At 35.3% G+C, this 16,808-nt stretch overlaps 1 protein-coding gene across 2 annotated transcripts in view; it reads left to right on the top strand.

Annotated features, from left to right (window-relative positions):
- LOC150100507 (transcriptional coactivator YAP1-like) overlaps positions 1-16,808 on the top strand; it is a 182,907-nt gene that overhangs the window by 131,446 nt on the left and 34,653 nt on the right. For both annotated transcript variants that reach the window (XM_090402510.1, XM_090402511.1), the window contains exon 6: positions 6,786-6,892. In XM_090402510.1, the coding sequence (XP_090258636.1) occupies positions 6,786-6,892 (107 nt within the window). The remainder of the gene's footprint in view (positions 1-6,785; positions 6,893-16,808) is intronic.

Consider the following 16,808-nt stretch of genomic DNA (forward strand, 5'->3'; position numbering starts at 1 on the left):
CTTCGTAACTCCACTTCTCCTCGACTCTGTGATCTCTTTAGACTCCGTGACATCATAACTTCTCGCTGACCTCTGAGACCTAGCAAAAACATAATGTCTGTCGCCGTAGCAATCTAGCTTCTGGCTCCGTTGACCTTGGGTCCTCTTACGTATGCTGGGTATTATATGGTGCTGCACCTGCCACCCTTTTTCCGTCATTGCATTAAGGCGGGAAACCCCTGTACATATTTCACCTTCGTGATTGTAATCGCCCTAGGTCATAAGTTAATAAGATAATCCGTCTGGAACGTTCTTGTGACACAAATTAATCCACATATAACTTTCTTTGTTCTTTTACAAAACTTTTGGTTGTTACATTATTCAGTAATTCACAAAATCTTATTTCCTTATTACTAAACTATAAAAATTTGCTAATTAATCACAAGTATATTGACTGGAATTTCGTTTACCAGTAAAATCGGTATATAAGGTATGTTTGTATAAAAATCCTTCTATACATGATATTACAACGTGGCTTTCATCCTTAAGCAGCTCATGACTTTTAAGCAACCTATGAAATAAATAAATAAATACATAAAAATGGCAAAAAAAAGAAAATAATAAAAGAAAATTAATAAAAATAGAAAAAATCCTTAGCCCATCCATAGTATGGTACTTATGTACTATAGGTTTACAACTTTTCAATGATGGAAGTCACATAAAATTTCTACGTAGGCTAGGCTTCTTCTGTAGGATGGAGGAGGGAATTTGTAAAACACTAGATTTATCTAGTGTTTTACAAATCTAATAAGCGCTCCATTTATGCCTTTATTAAGCAGCATGGTGGCTTCACACTGGTTAGTAAAAATATTCTCCCACCCAATGACTTTCACAGTCTGTTGGTTGGAAAATGAGCATGTTATCCACATTTCCAACCATGCTGATGATTTGGGATACTTTCATGGATATTTTGGATCTAACAGGAGAAAGTTTGTTAAAATTCTTATTAGAACAATTAGAAAGACTTAGATATTCATAATATAAGAGGATATGTCCTTAATGCTTAAAATAAATCAATATACCTGGTAAATGAGCGTAGACAGTAATCTGAGAGTATTGTTTGTTCTTTTTCTGCACACAACTTAAGCCTGTTCATAAATGATGCAGCTAAATATCACATTAAACAAATTTTTAACTTTGTGTTGAGAGATTTTTATGCTGTGTTCATGTAATATTGAGAAGCATGCAAGAGATGTTCTAAATTTATTATCATAATCAGTGAGACCAGATAGGAAATAGGAATATTTCTTGATTGTTACTCATTCGTGTAGTTGATGATGCCCTTTTAAAAAATTAATTCATATGACACTAAATGTATAAATGAACATAAAATCACTTAGCACAATATCATTTCCTTAAAACTAAAATTCAAAGTTTCTTGTTGCTTGTTGGTGAGATGGTACATCCTTAATAAAATGAATACTGTTAAGTTGCTTTAAAATCTTAATACAGAAATCAAGGTAAAATAATAATAAAAAAAAACCCAAAAAATATACATAAAATTAATTTAAAAAAAAAAAAATCCTTATCCCACCTATGGTATGAATGTACTATAATTTGTGGCAAAACCTTCTGCTACATATATATTTAAAAAAAAAAAAACTTACTTTAGATAAAGTATGCCTTATTTTATTTATACTTTTATTTCCTTATGACAAGAGTATATTGAACTGATGTCTAAAATTTAGATAGAAATCTGGAATCTGCAAATTTAAATCTTGTGTTGAAAGAAAAGCCCCAAAAGAAGCACTTTTATAGTTGGGTTTGCTTAAACATTTCTGTCAACATATGGTGCAGTGTGTATATATATATATATATATATATATATATATATATATATATATATATATATATATATATATATGCAGTGGTGAGCTATGGAAATTTTAACAAAGGGCTCACATCATTGAGCAAAAAAAAAGCCATATTTCACAGAAAAACTTTTCTTAATATAACTTATGTACAAATGCCAATCAAATCGTATAAGGGGACAATCATCTTGTAAAGGCTATCATTTTTAAACAAATATTTCATGATCTAAACATGAAATATTTGCAGACAATCTTCTGTGTTAATTTATCTTACATAAGAAAAACATTTTTAACTATCAAAATATAATAAAAATAAAATCTTTTACAATCGCACATATGAAATAGTCTGCATTTTTTATAAACAAAATAAATTTCTTTTGTTTGCGATAGAAGTTTTCATGACAAATAATCTATAAATAATAAATAAATATTATCTAAACACAATAATATTGAAATACGCTATATTTCTCTTTTGTTTTTATACTTCAAGTGATAATCAACGGTACCAATCAAGGGGGATTATTTTATAGTCCTATTTATTTATATGCGATTACCAAAAGTGAATTCTTATTTGTAAAATGGTAGTAACAGTAACTATAATATTTTATTTAATAAAATCACTTTGTTAGGTTACCGTATGGGTTTGTCACTTGATATATTTCAAAAATTTATTATTATTTTATTTTTTATTTTTTGAAAAAATAAAAAAAGTAAACAAGAAGAACAAGGGACTCGCAAATTTGAGAAAAATTTAACAAAGGGCTCGCACGAGCCCCCGTGAGCCCTTATAGCTCACCACTGTATATATGTGAAAACAATGCTATCACTATTCTCAAAGTTCATGTATAGCAATATAGCAGAATATTACTAACTCTTCCATCAGGTGAACATATTTTTATTGTTTAAGATGATTTAAGATGCTGTATCACAGCATTTAAGGTGCTGTGGGATATAGCATTTTGCAGTTCATTCTGTGTAATTCAGAATTAATATGCTGTATCACACACACACTGAGCCTGAAGGCTTCATGCTGCCAAAGCAAAATATATAAAAATTTCCTCAGAGCTTAGGAAAATATAATCTTCAGCATGGTAGTTGCTTTGGTTAGTACTACTTAAGACATGACTCAAGAGCCCATATATTTGCCTTTTATTAGTATATTTAGATTTTGCTGACCTAATAGTTTTTTGAACTGTTGTTTCTCTTCAGAAGCCAAACAAAAATTGAAAAACATTTTATATGCAGTTCTTAAATGCTGTTCTTTTGTTTCAATTTTGTCTCTTTCATATTTGCAGTGGTTCTGTGTAAATTACATATTAAGTTTATGTATATAGCATGTAGTTTGAATAAAATATACAGTCTAGTCAAAATAATATGGCCACTGTCCTAACAGGCTCCCCCTCCTGCTTTCAAAAAGTGCTGCTGCTGCTGCATAGCATATGGACTCTATAAGTCCTTTGAATGTTGCAGGAGGCATACTGTACAACATCATCAGAATTGCTTCCTGTAGAAGCATCCAATGAAAACTGTATCCAATCTTTGGCAAACCATTCTTGAATGATATTGGCAATGTAGCATGGCACGTTATTGTGCTGGAATACACAGCTGTGTCATCTGGGAACACAGTCACCATGAAGGGGTATATCTGATCAGCCACAATAGATAGGTACTTTGAAGAGCATTCATGAATTGGCCTTCAGGTATCAGTTCTAAAAGATTTCCAGGAAAACATCCTCCATACCATAACGGCGTTTCTTGTGCCTGTTTTACTGGATTCTGATATCAGGGGTGATTCCTTTTCATAAATTTTTCCTTCATAGGTCAGATGATGCTTTTCAGATACAAGCTGTAGTGATCATCAAAGGTTAAGTGGGGTACCATTCCTGGGCACCTAATCAGAGACCCACTTGGAGGAGGGTACTTTGGTTTGTGGCCTAGGAAATAATGTCATTCATCATTATTATTATTTATACAGGTACTTTATAGAGTCAAGACTCATTGCAGCCATACTATCCATTAACACAATACCTATCATGCATCTACTTAAACCCATTCACTGTTGGTGTGCTCACAACCATCTCTTGTAATCCATTCCACTTGTTCACCACTCTCCAAGTAAAGAACTCCAAGTATGCACACCCTTGCTAACCACATGCTTAGACAACTTCTAAGTGTGACTCCTTGTTTTCCCTCTACTCCCCATATATTGAAAATTTTCTTTTCTCTGGTTAGTCTTATAGAACCCCTTTAATAACATAGAAGTTTCTAGTCTCTATCATATCTCCTCAGCTATACCTACCAGCTAAACTCTGCAACACACACCTTCCATGTATCCTCATAGGGTACATTCCAATGACCTGTCGCAAGCTTGGTCACTCATCTCATCCTCTCTGTCACTTCCCTGTCCACTAGAAACATAGGTGACAGAATCTGTGTGCAATCAACATCTGGCCAAATCATAACCTTATAAAGAGGGATAATAACCTCCCTATCTTTATTTGTCAATGATTTCTTCAACATCCAAGTTATCCTCTGAGCTATTTTGCCAACTCTTGCAATATGTCCTTTGAATTTCAAATCTCTACCATCACCCCAGATCCCTAGCTTCATCATTTTCCTGTAATCTAGGACTATCAATATGATACAAAGTTTGTAATCTTTTCATTTCAAAGTGCATTATTTTACATTTTACTCCATTAAATCGACTGTCCTTTGCTCACACTGCCAATTTATTTAAACCATCCTGCAAGATATCACATTTATCAAAACTTTTGTCCTCCCCTATAATAAATTTAGTTTAATCCTTTATCCAAGTGTGAGCAAACAAAGTTTGCGCCTGAAAGTATCTTCAGGACTGGGGTAAGGTGGTACAACACCAGGGCAACTCATTGCAAAGGTAAAGCAAGCTACCAACACTCCTGTCTCAGTATCTCCTATAATGCAAAACACATCTCCTTGCGGATATGTCTAATGTTATGCATTAAGGGAAGGGCCACTACCCAGACTAGTTTCGACCTTTATTGAGGTCTCTTCAGTGGGAGCCAGGCCCAAGTTGAGATACCAGGCAGAAGCATTAGCAGGTCATCTCTACCTATAGGAATTGCCAAATGGTGTGCCACCCTTTTTTAATAAATTACTCCGGATTTAGAGAAAGATGTTGAAAGTTTATTTTTCACTTGGTTAGATACTCTAACCAAGTGAAAAATAAACTTTCAACATCTTGTCCTCCCCGGTTTTGCATATGTAATGAAAGGATATGAAAGTGTTGTTGGAAGAAGCAAAAATGAAGAATAAGAAAGTAAAGATTGTGAGTAAAGATTCATCTCCTGATTAAATTCCCTGGTCAGCCATTCTATAGCTTTTCATCTTGTGGGTTTGCAAAAAAGTAGATATCCTGCATTCGCACTTGCATTAATGAGACATGGATACCTACCATTTGCCTTCTTACTCTTGTCCCGTATCCTTCCACTCTTGGAACACCTTAACTACAGCACTCAACAAACCGCTTGCATTATTAGCAGTTTCCTGGATGCTCTTTCCCCTTCAACCTTTATTACTGTACAGGCATGCATTTTTTGAGATCTCTCATATCACACCCTTTGCTTGTGTCATCAGCCACTTCGAATGACTAGTGTGTTGCATACCTCTGGTATCATGTAGACTCACTTTCACTATGATATGAGTGCCACCTGACGGGATGGAATGGGCAGATGAGAAATAACAGGGTTGGTTGTAACATTTTGACTGGACTGTGTTGTATATGTTTGTTGTTGATATGTGTATACTCTTTGGGAGAGTTGATTATTTTTTGCTTAAACACTAGTAGTAACTATTTAGGTGTAGGCATGAGGAAACTGGTTGTTGGGTTTCATTTGAAAAGAGTAGTTGAGAGGATAGTTTGTTTGGGTCAGAATCATGATCACATATATATTAATGAAGTGGATCAAAAAGAGATTGGAAGTCTTGTATAGATAATCTTATCATCATTATGATAATATTAACATAATTTAATTCAGTGCTAAAATACAAACCCAAGTAAAACATAACAAAATTGTGTTCACCTTTCAAACATTCAAGAAATTCAATAGAAATATATGAAAATTTATTTATTTTTTTAAAACAAAATTCTGTTAAAATGAATAAATGAAAGACAAATAAAGTATGGAAATTGTGTGCTATGAAATATGCTAAGCTGGTTGATAAATTAGCATCAATATTATTTTGAATAATACAATAATTTATTTGGATATCTATCCAAACTATGTTTGAACTAGTGGAAATAAAAATTAGGTTGCTGCCTTGAAAATGTTTTATGTGACTTTCATGTATGAAAAGTTTTAAATCTGTATTACATTAGTATTAGTGCTCTGAGTATGTTAAGGGTAAAAATAATCTGGAAAGCCAGCTCTAGAGACCCAAAAGGAAATTTTTTAAAGCTATTTTTCAGGCCTCTATTAAGCAAGGTTATGGTCTTACATCGAGTGATGAAATTTATCTCTCACGCTAAAGACGCATTCCCAAGCATCCATGCTTATGTAGTATATCAAACCTACAAAGTGTTGGTTTAAATGTGGGTATGATGTTACTTAACCAATCAGACCAGCCAACCACATCTAACATAATTTGGTGCTAGATGTGGATAATAGTCTTATTTTACTGTCTAGCATATTAAGCTGTTGATTGAGAATGCTTTTCTTAGTGGATGTATTTACTGACTCACTGTTTAATTCTAAGTATCATCTCCATCCATATGTTCAGACTTCTGGCTTTAATAGAATTAACATATTCATTACCTGCCATTGAATAATAGTTATGCCTCCCTAGCTGAAATGGAGAATGATATAAAAGTGAGATTTTGATAATAGTTTCATATTTGTAAAATTGATGAATTACTTTAATTGCATAATACTAATATGCTGTTTCCTCTGATTTTAGATCCCACTTCTCAAACTAACACGGATGTAAATCTTGATCTGCAGGGATCCAGTTTGGATCTTGGAGATGAAACAATGGATTCTGATGATCTGATACCAAGTTTACAGGTATTTCTATGTTTTCATTATTATCACTTTGCTCACTATCTGTTCTTTAATTTGTTATTTAGATTCATTTGCTTTAGAATTAACAAAACAAGCACTTTCTGTCACTGTGATGACTTTAATGTTTCCTTTCTCTTTCAAAAATATGATTACGTTTAGGGAGAAAGTGTGTGAAAATTTTTTATGTGATTTTCATCCATGAAAAGTTTGTGTGTGTGTCTATATAGATACATATTCTATAATATTGAATGACTTGAACCGAGGTTAAAATAAAATACTTTATTTGCACGACTAGTTTCGTCTAAAACTAGACTTCTTCAGGTGCAGACCAAATAATACCATCATAACTGGAAAGGAACTGGTATTTTAAAAAACAAAACAAAGAGACATATCAAACAAACTGTAGAGATTTCAGCTTAGAGTTTCAAAACGAAGAAAAAACTCTGGTTGTATTATGAAACTTTTTGAAATTTCTTTATGAAACTCTAAGCTGAAATCTATAGTTTGTTTGATATGTCTCTTTGTTTTGTTTTTTAAAATACCAGTTCCTTTCCAGTTATGATGGTATTATTTGGTCTGCACCTGAAGAAGTCTAGTTTTAGATGAAACTAGGCATGCAAATAAAGTTTTTTATTTTAGCCTCGGTTCAAGTCATTCAATATTATAGAATATGTTATCAAACTGAGTAAATCTTCCATTGAACATATATATTATGTATTATTTTATATAGAAAAAATTCAGTTTATTGAATGTACAGAATCTTTTTTGCATATTGCACGTTGTGTAAGCACATATAACATTCATATTTTGTCATATTTTTAAATTAGATTTCTCTGATTCATCTTAGCCTATATATATGATTTTTTTTTTTTTTTTTGTTATTGCTTTTGTTGAATTAGAAATTCAAACTGAAAAAAAGAAACACTTGACACTTTGTGTTTTAGTTAACATTCATATGTATACTACTGTTAGAAGTAGATTCATATTCCACTGAATTTTTTTTAAAAAAACAGAAGCAGTATTTATTTATTTATTTTTATTTTATTTTATTATTATTTCTTGTCATGTTTCAAATCAGATTTTCTTGAAAATTTACTGAAAACTTACTAAGATATACTGAAAATTATGAATTTAGGATATTCATAATATAGCATGATAAGTAGCCCCTATCTTATCAGTAGTAACCTCTGCATGTAGTAATTCTTAATTGAATAGAAAAATGGATGCTAAGGAGAAACTGGATGAAAGAATAGAGGTAGATAAGTATAAAGCTGTTAAAGCTGTTGCAAAAACATGATTTTAATACATTAATCAGACTGCATAAGATATTGGCATTGGGAGTTGAAGGAATTTGCAAATTAGCAATGTCCCTGACCTGGTTGAGTTTCATCTTGGGTCTCAACAAATGCATGATTCCTAATGAGTGGAAGAAGAGCAAGATAATTCAGTTATATACCAGAGCTAAGACTGATACAGTGAATTATAGACCAATCAGAATCTGTCGTGTTGTTAGGAATCACATCCAAAGTGTGTGTGTGTGTGTGTGTGTGTGTGTGTGTGTGTGTGTGTGTGTGTGTGTGTGTGTGTGTGTGTGTGTGTGTGTGTGTGTGTGTGTGTTTGTAAACAGCTAGGATCCTCTGTAGAGGCCAGCACAGTTTTGTTAACTGCTGAACCAGCCTTGGCATGTTTACACATCAATAATTACATGGATGCAAAGTGCCGTTGAAGTTAATATAACATTTGGATACTACTGAACAAAGCTTATATTTTTGATATATTTTATACATGTTGCCATTTGGGGAGTTAAAGGTAGGCCATGCTTGTTCTTTAGCAATGTGTTCACATTCTGTAATACAGTGACAACAGAGTTGGATAAAGGGAATGGATATACACACTATTTGGATTTTGCCAAGGCTGTTGACAGGATTCCAGATGCATTGTGGTTTATACAAGTTGAAAGGAATGGGGATGCAAATTAAATTTGTGGCATATAGTAGTGGCCAAGTGACAGGTATCAGAAATTAATGTATCAAGGTGCTGAGTCTAAGAGAATGAGGGTGACCAGTGGTGTGCTGCAGGGTTCTGTTGAAAGTTTTTTCACTTGGTTACAAATTAAATTATATTTGACAAGAAATCGTGTTCTTGTGTAATCCTTTACCCAAGTGTAAGCAAACAAGATTTGCATGAAATATCTTCTTAACTAGGCTACTTGTATATAGAAGCTGTTGACTTCACATCCAGATCAGTTAACTCTCTCTCTCTCTCATAAAAAACATTACAGGTTGGGCCACTTTACCTAGACCAATTTGAACCTTTTATGGAGGTCTTATCAGTGGAAGCCATACACAGGAGGATACCAAGACTGAATTAATGCAAAAGTCATATATTTTCCATGAGTGGCGCTAGGGGTCATTGCTAAAGCACGCTGCAGTGGATTTGAGCTGTGGTAAAAAAGAAGTTTTTTTAAATGGTGTATAGTGTAAATTCTTTTGTGAATTGTGCTACATTTTTTTTTTCTCAGTAACACAAGTGTTCTTTAGTAGTTCTGCTTTTGGAGTTTTGTTATGTATTGAGTTATTTTTGGGTTACGAAGAAGGCAAGGTCACAGTCAGCAGCATTTGTGGTGGAAGAGAAGATAAGTTTTTGCTATTTTGTATAGTTGAATATAGCGTTTATATATATATATATATATATATATATATATATATATATATATATATATATATATATGTGTGTGTGTGTGTGTGTGTGTGTGTGTGTGTGTGTAATACAGTGTTTATATAACATTTATATATACAGGTATCCCTCGATGTTGCCACGTATATCAAAATCACGTTAATCAAATTAATAATCAATGGTAAAAAGTACAATTCGTCCCTGATCGATTACTGCACTAATAGTTCGTTTTATATGGTACTCTTTTAGGAAAGATAAAAAATGAATGCAAAGTAAATTTTCTACATTAGTTACTGCAATTTTTTTTAATCAAAAGAAGTTATAAAGAGTCGTTTGAACAGGTTTAGTTTTTTCTTATTGGCATAAATTCTACGATAACAAGCAAAATGACTCGGCAAACAAGCATTCTTCGATTAACATCTGGATCTATATTCATTATTTGTTGCTTAAGTGATTCTAAACTGCGAAATATTCCATCCAGTTCTTTGACTGTTATTTCCTTTGGAACCTCATCTTCACATTCCATTTGTTCGTTGTCTTCATATGTGCATTGTTCAATTTCAAGAAGATCATTGTCACTGAAATCTTTTGAATTTGAATCCAATAATTCTATAACATCTTCTGCATCAACACCATCAAAACCAAGGTCTTCACCAATTGCAACAATTTCTTTGACCACGTTGTTCACACGATTTTGAAAACAACCTAAGTCATTAGTGCATTCAGGCAGAAGGTTTTTCCAAACAGCTTTCATGCAACTAGAAGACACTTGCTCCCACAAGTCACGAATGTTCTCAATTGCGTGTTTAATGTTAATTTTTTTCCAAAATTCATGGAGCGTAATCGCATTTTTTCCCGTTGTTGTTTCTACTGCATTCGAGAATGTCTTTTTTAAGAAAATAGGCTTTGAAAGTTGCAATGACTCCCATGTCCATAGGTTGTAACAATAATGTTGTATTTGGTGGAGAAAATAAAACTCACATTCTCACACAGATCATTAAGAGAATTTGGATGACCACGTGGCTAGCAGCCTCGTGGCGTGAGCATGATTTTGCGTGGTAAATTTAAAGGCACGCTAATCAAAACTCTTGCCGTGTATATTAAGGGATTGACATAATTAATTTTGCCACGATAATCAAATCTGCGTTAAGCAAGGGATACCTGTATATTTAGCGTTTAATTTAGTAGATCCTCGGCAGTAAGGAATGATGGCTTCGCATCTGCAATCACAAATGGTGTGTCACCAAGTCCTCTGCCATTTAAGTACTCTTTTATATGTAACATAATAAAGGACTTTGTGGCATGCAGTGCTTGCGGCATGTATGTGTCCCGAGAGTTGGATATGTGGCGGGTGAGAGAAGGGGAAGTGCACATATGAGCAAAATGTAGGCATTGGGAGGAATTCAGTGAATTGGATATTTCAATAACCAACCTAGTTTCATCAGGGACGGGAAATGAATGTCAGGAGACTAGTAGTGTGATAGGAGAGAACAACAAGCAAAATATGAATGGGAAAATAAGAGTCGGGAGTGTGGATGGCTACTGAAGTTTTCGGAGATGGTCTTGATTGGGAGAATGAATGGCAAGTAAGAGTGACTAATTTGCAGAGAGGGATAGATGAGCTGAAAGAGGTGGAATGTCTTGTGAATGAGATGAGAAGTATGAAAGATGAGAATGGAAGATATGAATGCAAGGCAAATCAGAGTAGGAGTGAGAAAGAGTTTTGGGAATGATAGAAGAGGAGAGAATGGAAACAGTAGGGGAGAGAGAGGTTTGGGAATGATGGAAGAAGAGAGTATAGAAACAGTAGGAGAGAGATGTGTGTAAATCATAGAAGCGTAGAGAATTGGAGCAGTAGAAGAGGACAAATGAGAGTTATGGGAATGATAGAAGAGGAGAGAATAGAAATAGTAGGAGAGAGGGAGTGAGAGAGTTATGGGAATGATAGAGGAGGGGAGAATGGAAACAGTCAGAGAGAGGAAATGAGAAAATGCGAGGGAGTGCTGGAAACAGGGATAGAGTGATGCCAGGACAGCAGGTAAGTAGGGAAACACAGAGAGAAAGGGTTAGAGGAGGGGGAGAGAGAGAGAGAGAGAGAGAGAGAGAGTGTGAAGGATGCAGGTGAGCAATCAAGGAACAGAGTGGTAAGAGGTGTGATGTATGGAGACTCAATGATCTCTAGTGTACAAGATAGGATGCCAGAGGTGTGTTTGTCTGGAGGGACGATAGAAAATGTGGCAATTGCAATTAAGAGGGGTGAAAGGATGGATGAAATGATTGTGATGGCGGGCACGAATGACTTGAGAGGCAATGTAAATCAGGTGGCAAGAGATCTTCGATTCTTGCTTCAGGTTGTGCAAGAGAAAACGCAGAGAGGAAAGATTGTGTGTGTGTGTTGCCCAGGTATGATAGTGATGAGCTGAGCAGAAGAGCAATAATACTGAATAGTATGTTACAAAAGGGTCCCTTTTTTTATTATTATCTTATTTTATTTCTATCTTATTTTTACTTCTATCTTATCTTATTACTTTATCGTACAGTAATTTACTGTTTCACAATCCTATCACTTTGCTTGATTAAAACCTTACACATTCAGATTCTACCTGCTGTGCCATTGTTATAAAAGGCTTCTTTCTTATTTATTATCATTTTATTATTACTAGCGTTGCAAATGTCAATTCTATCGTGTATATGTCTCTATGTAGAGTAGACTTGCGTTGTAGTTATGCGTTCCACTTTAGTAATAACAGACTAAGCCTTATGTCGCGTTTCGTTTATGATTTTCTTATTTAACTTAATCTTTAGGGCCACCAGAAGATTATCCATTCCCTGAATCCTATATATTATCCTTGATACTCAAACAAATTTATTTTTTGCTGCGCTAGTTTGAACATTAAAGTTAGGGATAGACTCTAGCTTTAGGATAACTACAGAATCAGAGGTGTTACTAGCAATATATTTAAACTTCTAGTAACTTGGAATCTCTGGCATAATCTTATTCTTGTTCGCACTCGTGCCCTTACTTTCACTTGGGATATTCCCGCGCACTCACACTTACTCAGGTTCGAATTTTATGAAGGGTCAGAGTCAGTCAACATGATCAGATACACATACATTTAAAGAATCAAACATTTATTTAAATCCAATTGAAAATACTACACAAATTAAATTAATTATTAAGTTCTAAGGCTAAAATATTATCTCTCATTCACTCTTTCAGACATTAATCAATTTCAATGTTCTACCTTAAATATCAGCAATTCTATGTCTTAATGCTTCAGTACACAATATTACATAATACACTTGCGATTACAATCCAATATTGACACTAATTTCAGAATATGAGCAAAATTCCAATATCTCAATGACTCAGAACATATTTCACTTAAGGTTTGCAATTTACTTTATACATTAAATTCAATTTATCAGCAAAACTCAATACTTCATTAACTCAGTATACGTTACATTAAAGTTTACAATTCATTTTTCTCATTAAGGCACTTTAACACACTTTTCGAATTCTCTTAGAACAATCAATACAAAATCTCTATCGGTTTAAAAGTTCCAAAAGTTCATCTCAGGAAAAACGTAATCATTTATATTCAGATCTAAGCCTTTCACTCTTTCCTGTAATACTATCTTAAATTCCACACTTTAAAATGTAAGTCAATCTCAAAAGGGGTAGAATAAGTGAGAGTACTTATCTAATTCTTTTGTCCTCGGATCTTGCCGTCCTTTGTCCTTGGTTTTCGAATCTGGATTTCTCGATACGAATGCCTCATGGTTTACACGTGCTCGCTAGTTCCTGCCTAGATTTTTCGTAGTATGGACTTATACTACGGCCAACGATTTTGTCTTGCTGACTCTACAACGGTGCCATTGTTGGAACTTCCCGAAGGTCAGCTCTTAAAAATAAAAGCTGAACAACGGTGAACGCTTGTAGCACACAGGGAGAATACCGGAACGAACAAAACGGGGGGGGGGGAATTCCTTCCGTGTTACGGGTTATATACCATCTTCACAAGCGCCACCTTTTCGCATTCGAAACTTTCCACCTCTTTACTCATTGGTCTCCGTTCGGGTGACTACCGACTTACATACGGGACTTTTTGGTTCGGGGAACGTATGAGTCAGCGTACTTTCTAGGATATAGTGTCCTCAGGTATTTTTCTGACCTTACTGCATTTAGGGTGATCTTTACCCTATATCGTTGAAATAATTCGCATTCTTTCTTTACATTATTTCGTTAAGAATTCTCTCTTATTCTGCCCTCTTTTTCTGACCTATATTTTTTTTCTAGACACTCAGATATAAGTTTCAAAATTCACAAAATCATTATACAGAAGGTGGTTACAAATAAAAAACACATTTTTCCTGCTAAAGGATAAGTATGTAATTTTAATTTTATGTGAAATTGTTAGTCTGGAATGGTGACGTCAGAAAATTCTGAAGGCGCGATTTCAGATCTAACAAGTATAACAGCCAGAATGTGTCAGAAGAGAGGATTAGAATATGTGGATGCTTGGAGGGTGTTTGAGGACAGAAGGGAAGTGTATGTGAGAGACCACTTGCATTTGAATGAGGAAGGACAAAGGCATCTGAAGAGATTGCTGTTTTCTGAATGAGTCAGTGTGTCAATGCAGGGAAACTAGAATTTCAAGAGTGGATAGTAGCAGGTTTGGCCTCTTCTGGGAATGGATACTTGGGGGGAAGGGGGACAACATCAGGTAACACTGTGTCCAGTGGTGTCGCAGGGGCAATGATAGGTATAGAAGCAGTGACATTTTTATGCTCTGTATTAATGCCAGGAGTATCCGAAATAATGAGATGAATTGGTGGCTTTGATAGCATCAGCCTGGCCAAAGATTATTGTGATCTCTGAGACGTGGCTGACGGATGATGATATAATAACAGGAATTGAACTGGCAGGGTACAGCATTGTTCGGAAGGATAGGAAAGGAAAGCATGGTGGTGGAGTACTGCTTATGATAAGTAATGACTTATGTCCTCTAAGAGTGGAGCCTTTGGAAGGCAGTGACACTAATGGTTTTGAAAGCATATGGTGTGAGGTAGAAGTGGCCAAGACAGGATATTTAGTGGGGTTGCTACAAACCACGGAGCAGGAGATGTTTAGGCAATTAAGCTTGGCAAGTGCAAGAAGAATGATGGTTATGGGAGATTTTAACTACAGAAGTATAAGCTGGGAAGAGGAAAATGCATGTAGTAATAAGGGGATGTTATTTCTAGAATTCTTGATGTACAAATGTCTTAGGCAACATATAGTTCCCTCTAAGACAAATATCTTAGAGGGAACAAGAGGTTCAAGAGTTTTGGATTTGGTCATAGCGTCAGAAGAGCTGATAATAAGTGAGATGACATCTCTCCCACCATTTGGGGAGAGTGACCATGTGGTGTTGACTTGGAAGATGCAATGACATGCAGGTGTATCAAAGAAAAGGGAATGTATGTGGAGTTATAAGTTATAAGGCAGGTAATTATAATAATAGTCTTAGGTATCAAGTAGGAGCAGAATTGGAAGGCCAGGATATTATTAGTTCAATGGAAATTGTGAGGGAATATTTGTTAGCAGCGATAGTAAGCTGTATACCATGAGTGAAGAAGTGGACACAATTGTAAAGTGGATGACAAGCAATATCAAACAAGAACTGCAGTTGAAAAAGAGATTATGGAAGAGATGTAAGGAGAGGGGTGGAAGGCAGATACACGAACAATATAAGATTCAGGCCAGGAGGGTGACTAGTATGGTGAGGAAGGCAAAACTGGAATATGAGAAGAGATTGGCAGTAAGATCCAAAGAAAATCCCAGGAAATTGTTTTAGCTATGTGGCCAAAGGTGAAGAAATGATTGTGGAAGAATGACATTGCTGGATAAAAATGGGAATAGAGTGACTGATGCAGAGGATATAGTGGAGTTGTTCAATGAGCACTTTATTGGAGTATTTCATTCTGGAGAAGAATGTTTTAATACTAGAGCCATAGGGCAGATTTAGAGGTGCAAGAGCAGAGTGTGTTCCAAATATTGAGTACTTTGGATACCAGTAAAGCTGTGTGACTGGATGGTATTTCACCACTGGTTTTGAGAGAATGTGCTAAAGAACTGACAGCTCTGTTGACCTGGCTCTTCAATAAAAGTGGTTGCAGGAAAGGTACCCAAGGAATTGAAGGAAGGTAAGATAGTGCCCTGCACAAGGGTGGTAGTAGACTAGAAGTGTCTAATTATAGGCCAGTTTGTGTGTCATCAGTAGTAGTTAAGGTCTTGGAGAAATTAGAGAGGGAATATATATACAGTGTTGGGCAGATGAGGGTAATGTTATATGTGAGAATCAACATGGATTTGTTAGGCGGCGCTCTTGGTTTAGTAATATGATTGCCTTTTATAATAAAGTGACAAGAGCAGTTGATGAGGGAAAGGCATATACTGCCATTTTTTTGGATTTTGCAAAGGAATTTGACAGGGTGCCACATGATAAGCTGATAATTTAAGTTGCAGCACATGGGTTTAAATGTCAGGTTAGTCAAATGGATTCAGGATTGGCTGTCTGATTAGTATCAGAGAGTTATGTATGGTGGGGCAAAATCAAGGAAGCAGAAGGTTACAAGTGGGGTTTCACAGGGCTCAGTACTGGAACTTGTTCAACCTTTATATCAATGACATTGTCAATGGGTTGCAAGGGGATTCAGTTATTTGTGGATGATGTGAAGCTGAGAAGGGTTATCAGTAATAGTGCAGATGTGGTAGCCCTGCATGAGGATTTGAATAAACTAGACAGATGGGCAAATGAATGGGAGTGCCGATTTAAAGTAGCAAAACGTAAAGTCTTGAAGGGATCCATCAATGGAATGATGCATACTCGATTGGAGGAGTGATAGTGGAGGAAGTAGGGGAGACAAGAAATCTAGGGTTGATGATTTATAGAAAACTGAGATTCAGGGAGCATATTGCAAAGGTGGCGAAGGTAACCCAGAGGATTGCTGCAATACTGAGAAGGACACTGACCTGCACAGATAAAAGAGTTATCATTCCATTGTATAAGACCCTGATCAGACCACACTTAGACTAGTCTCAGATTTGGTCCCCAGGATTTGAAGGGGATAAATTAACTGTGGAAAAACTACAGAGGCGGATAATAAAGATGGTTTCAGGACTGTACAGTGTCAGTTCCGAGGATTGACTGAGGGAATGTGGACTGCAGAGTGTAGTGGATAGGAGAGGTGATATGAT

This window comes from Typopeltis vanoorti, chromosome 13, assembly GCF_054136105.1.
Source record: "Typopeltis vanoorti isolate ZY-2024b chromosome 13, IOZ_Tvanoo_1.0, whole genome shotgun sequence".
NCBI lineage: Eukaryota > Metazoa > Arthropoda > Arachnida > Uropygi > Thelyphonidae > Typopeltis > Typopeltis vanoorti.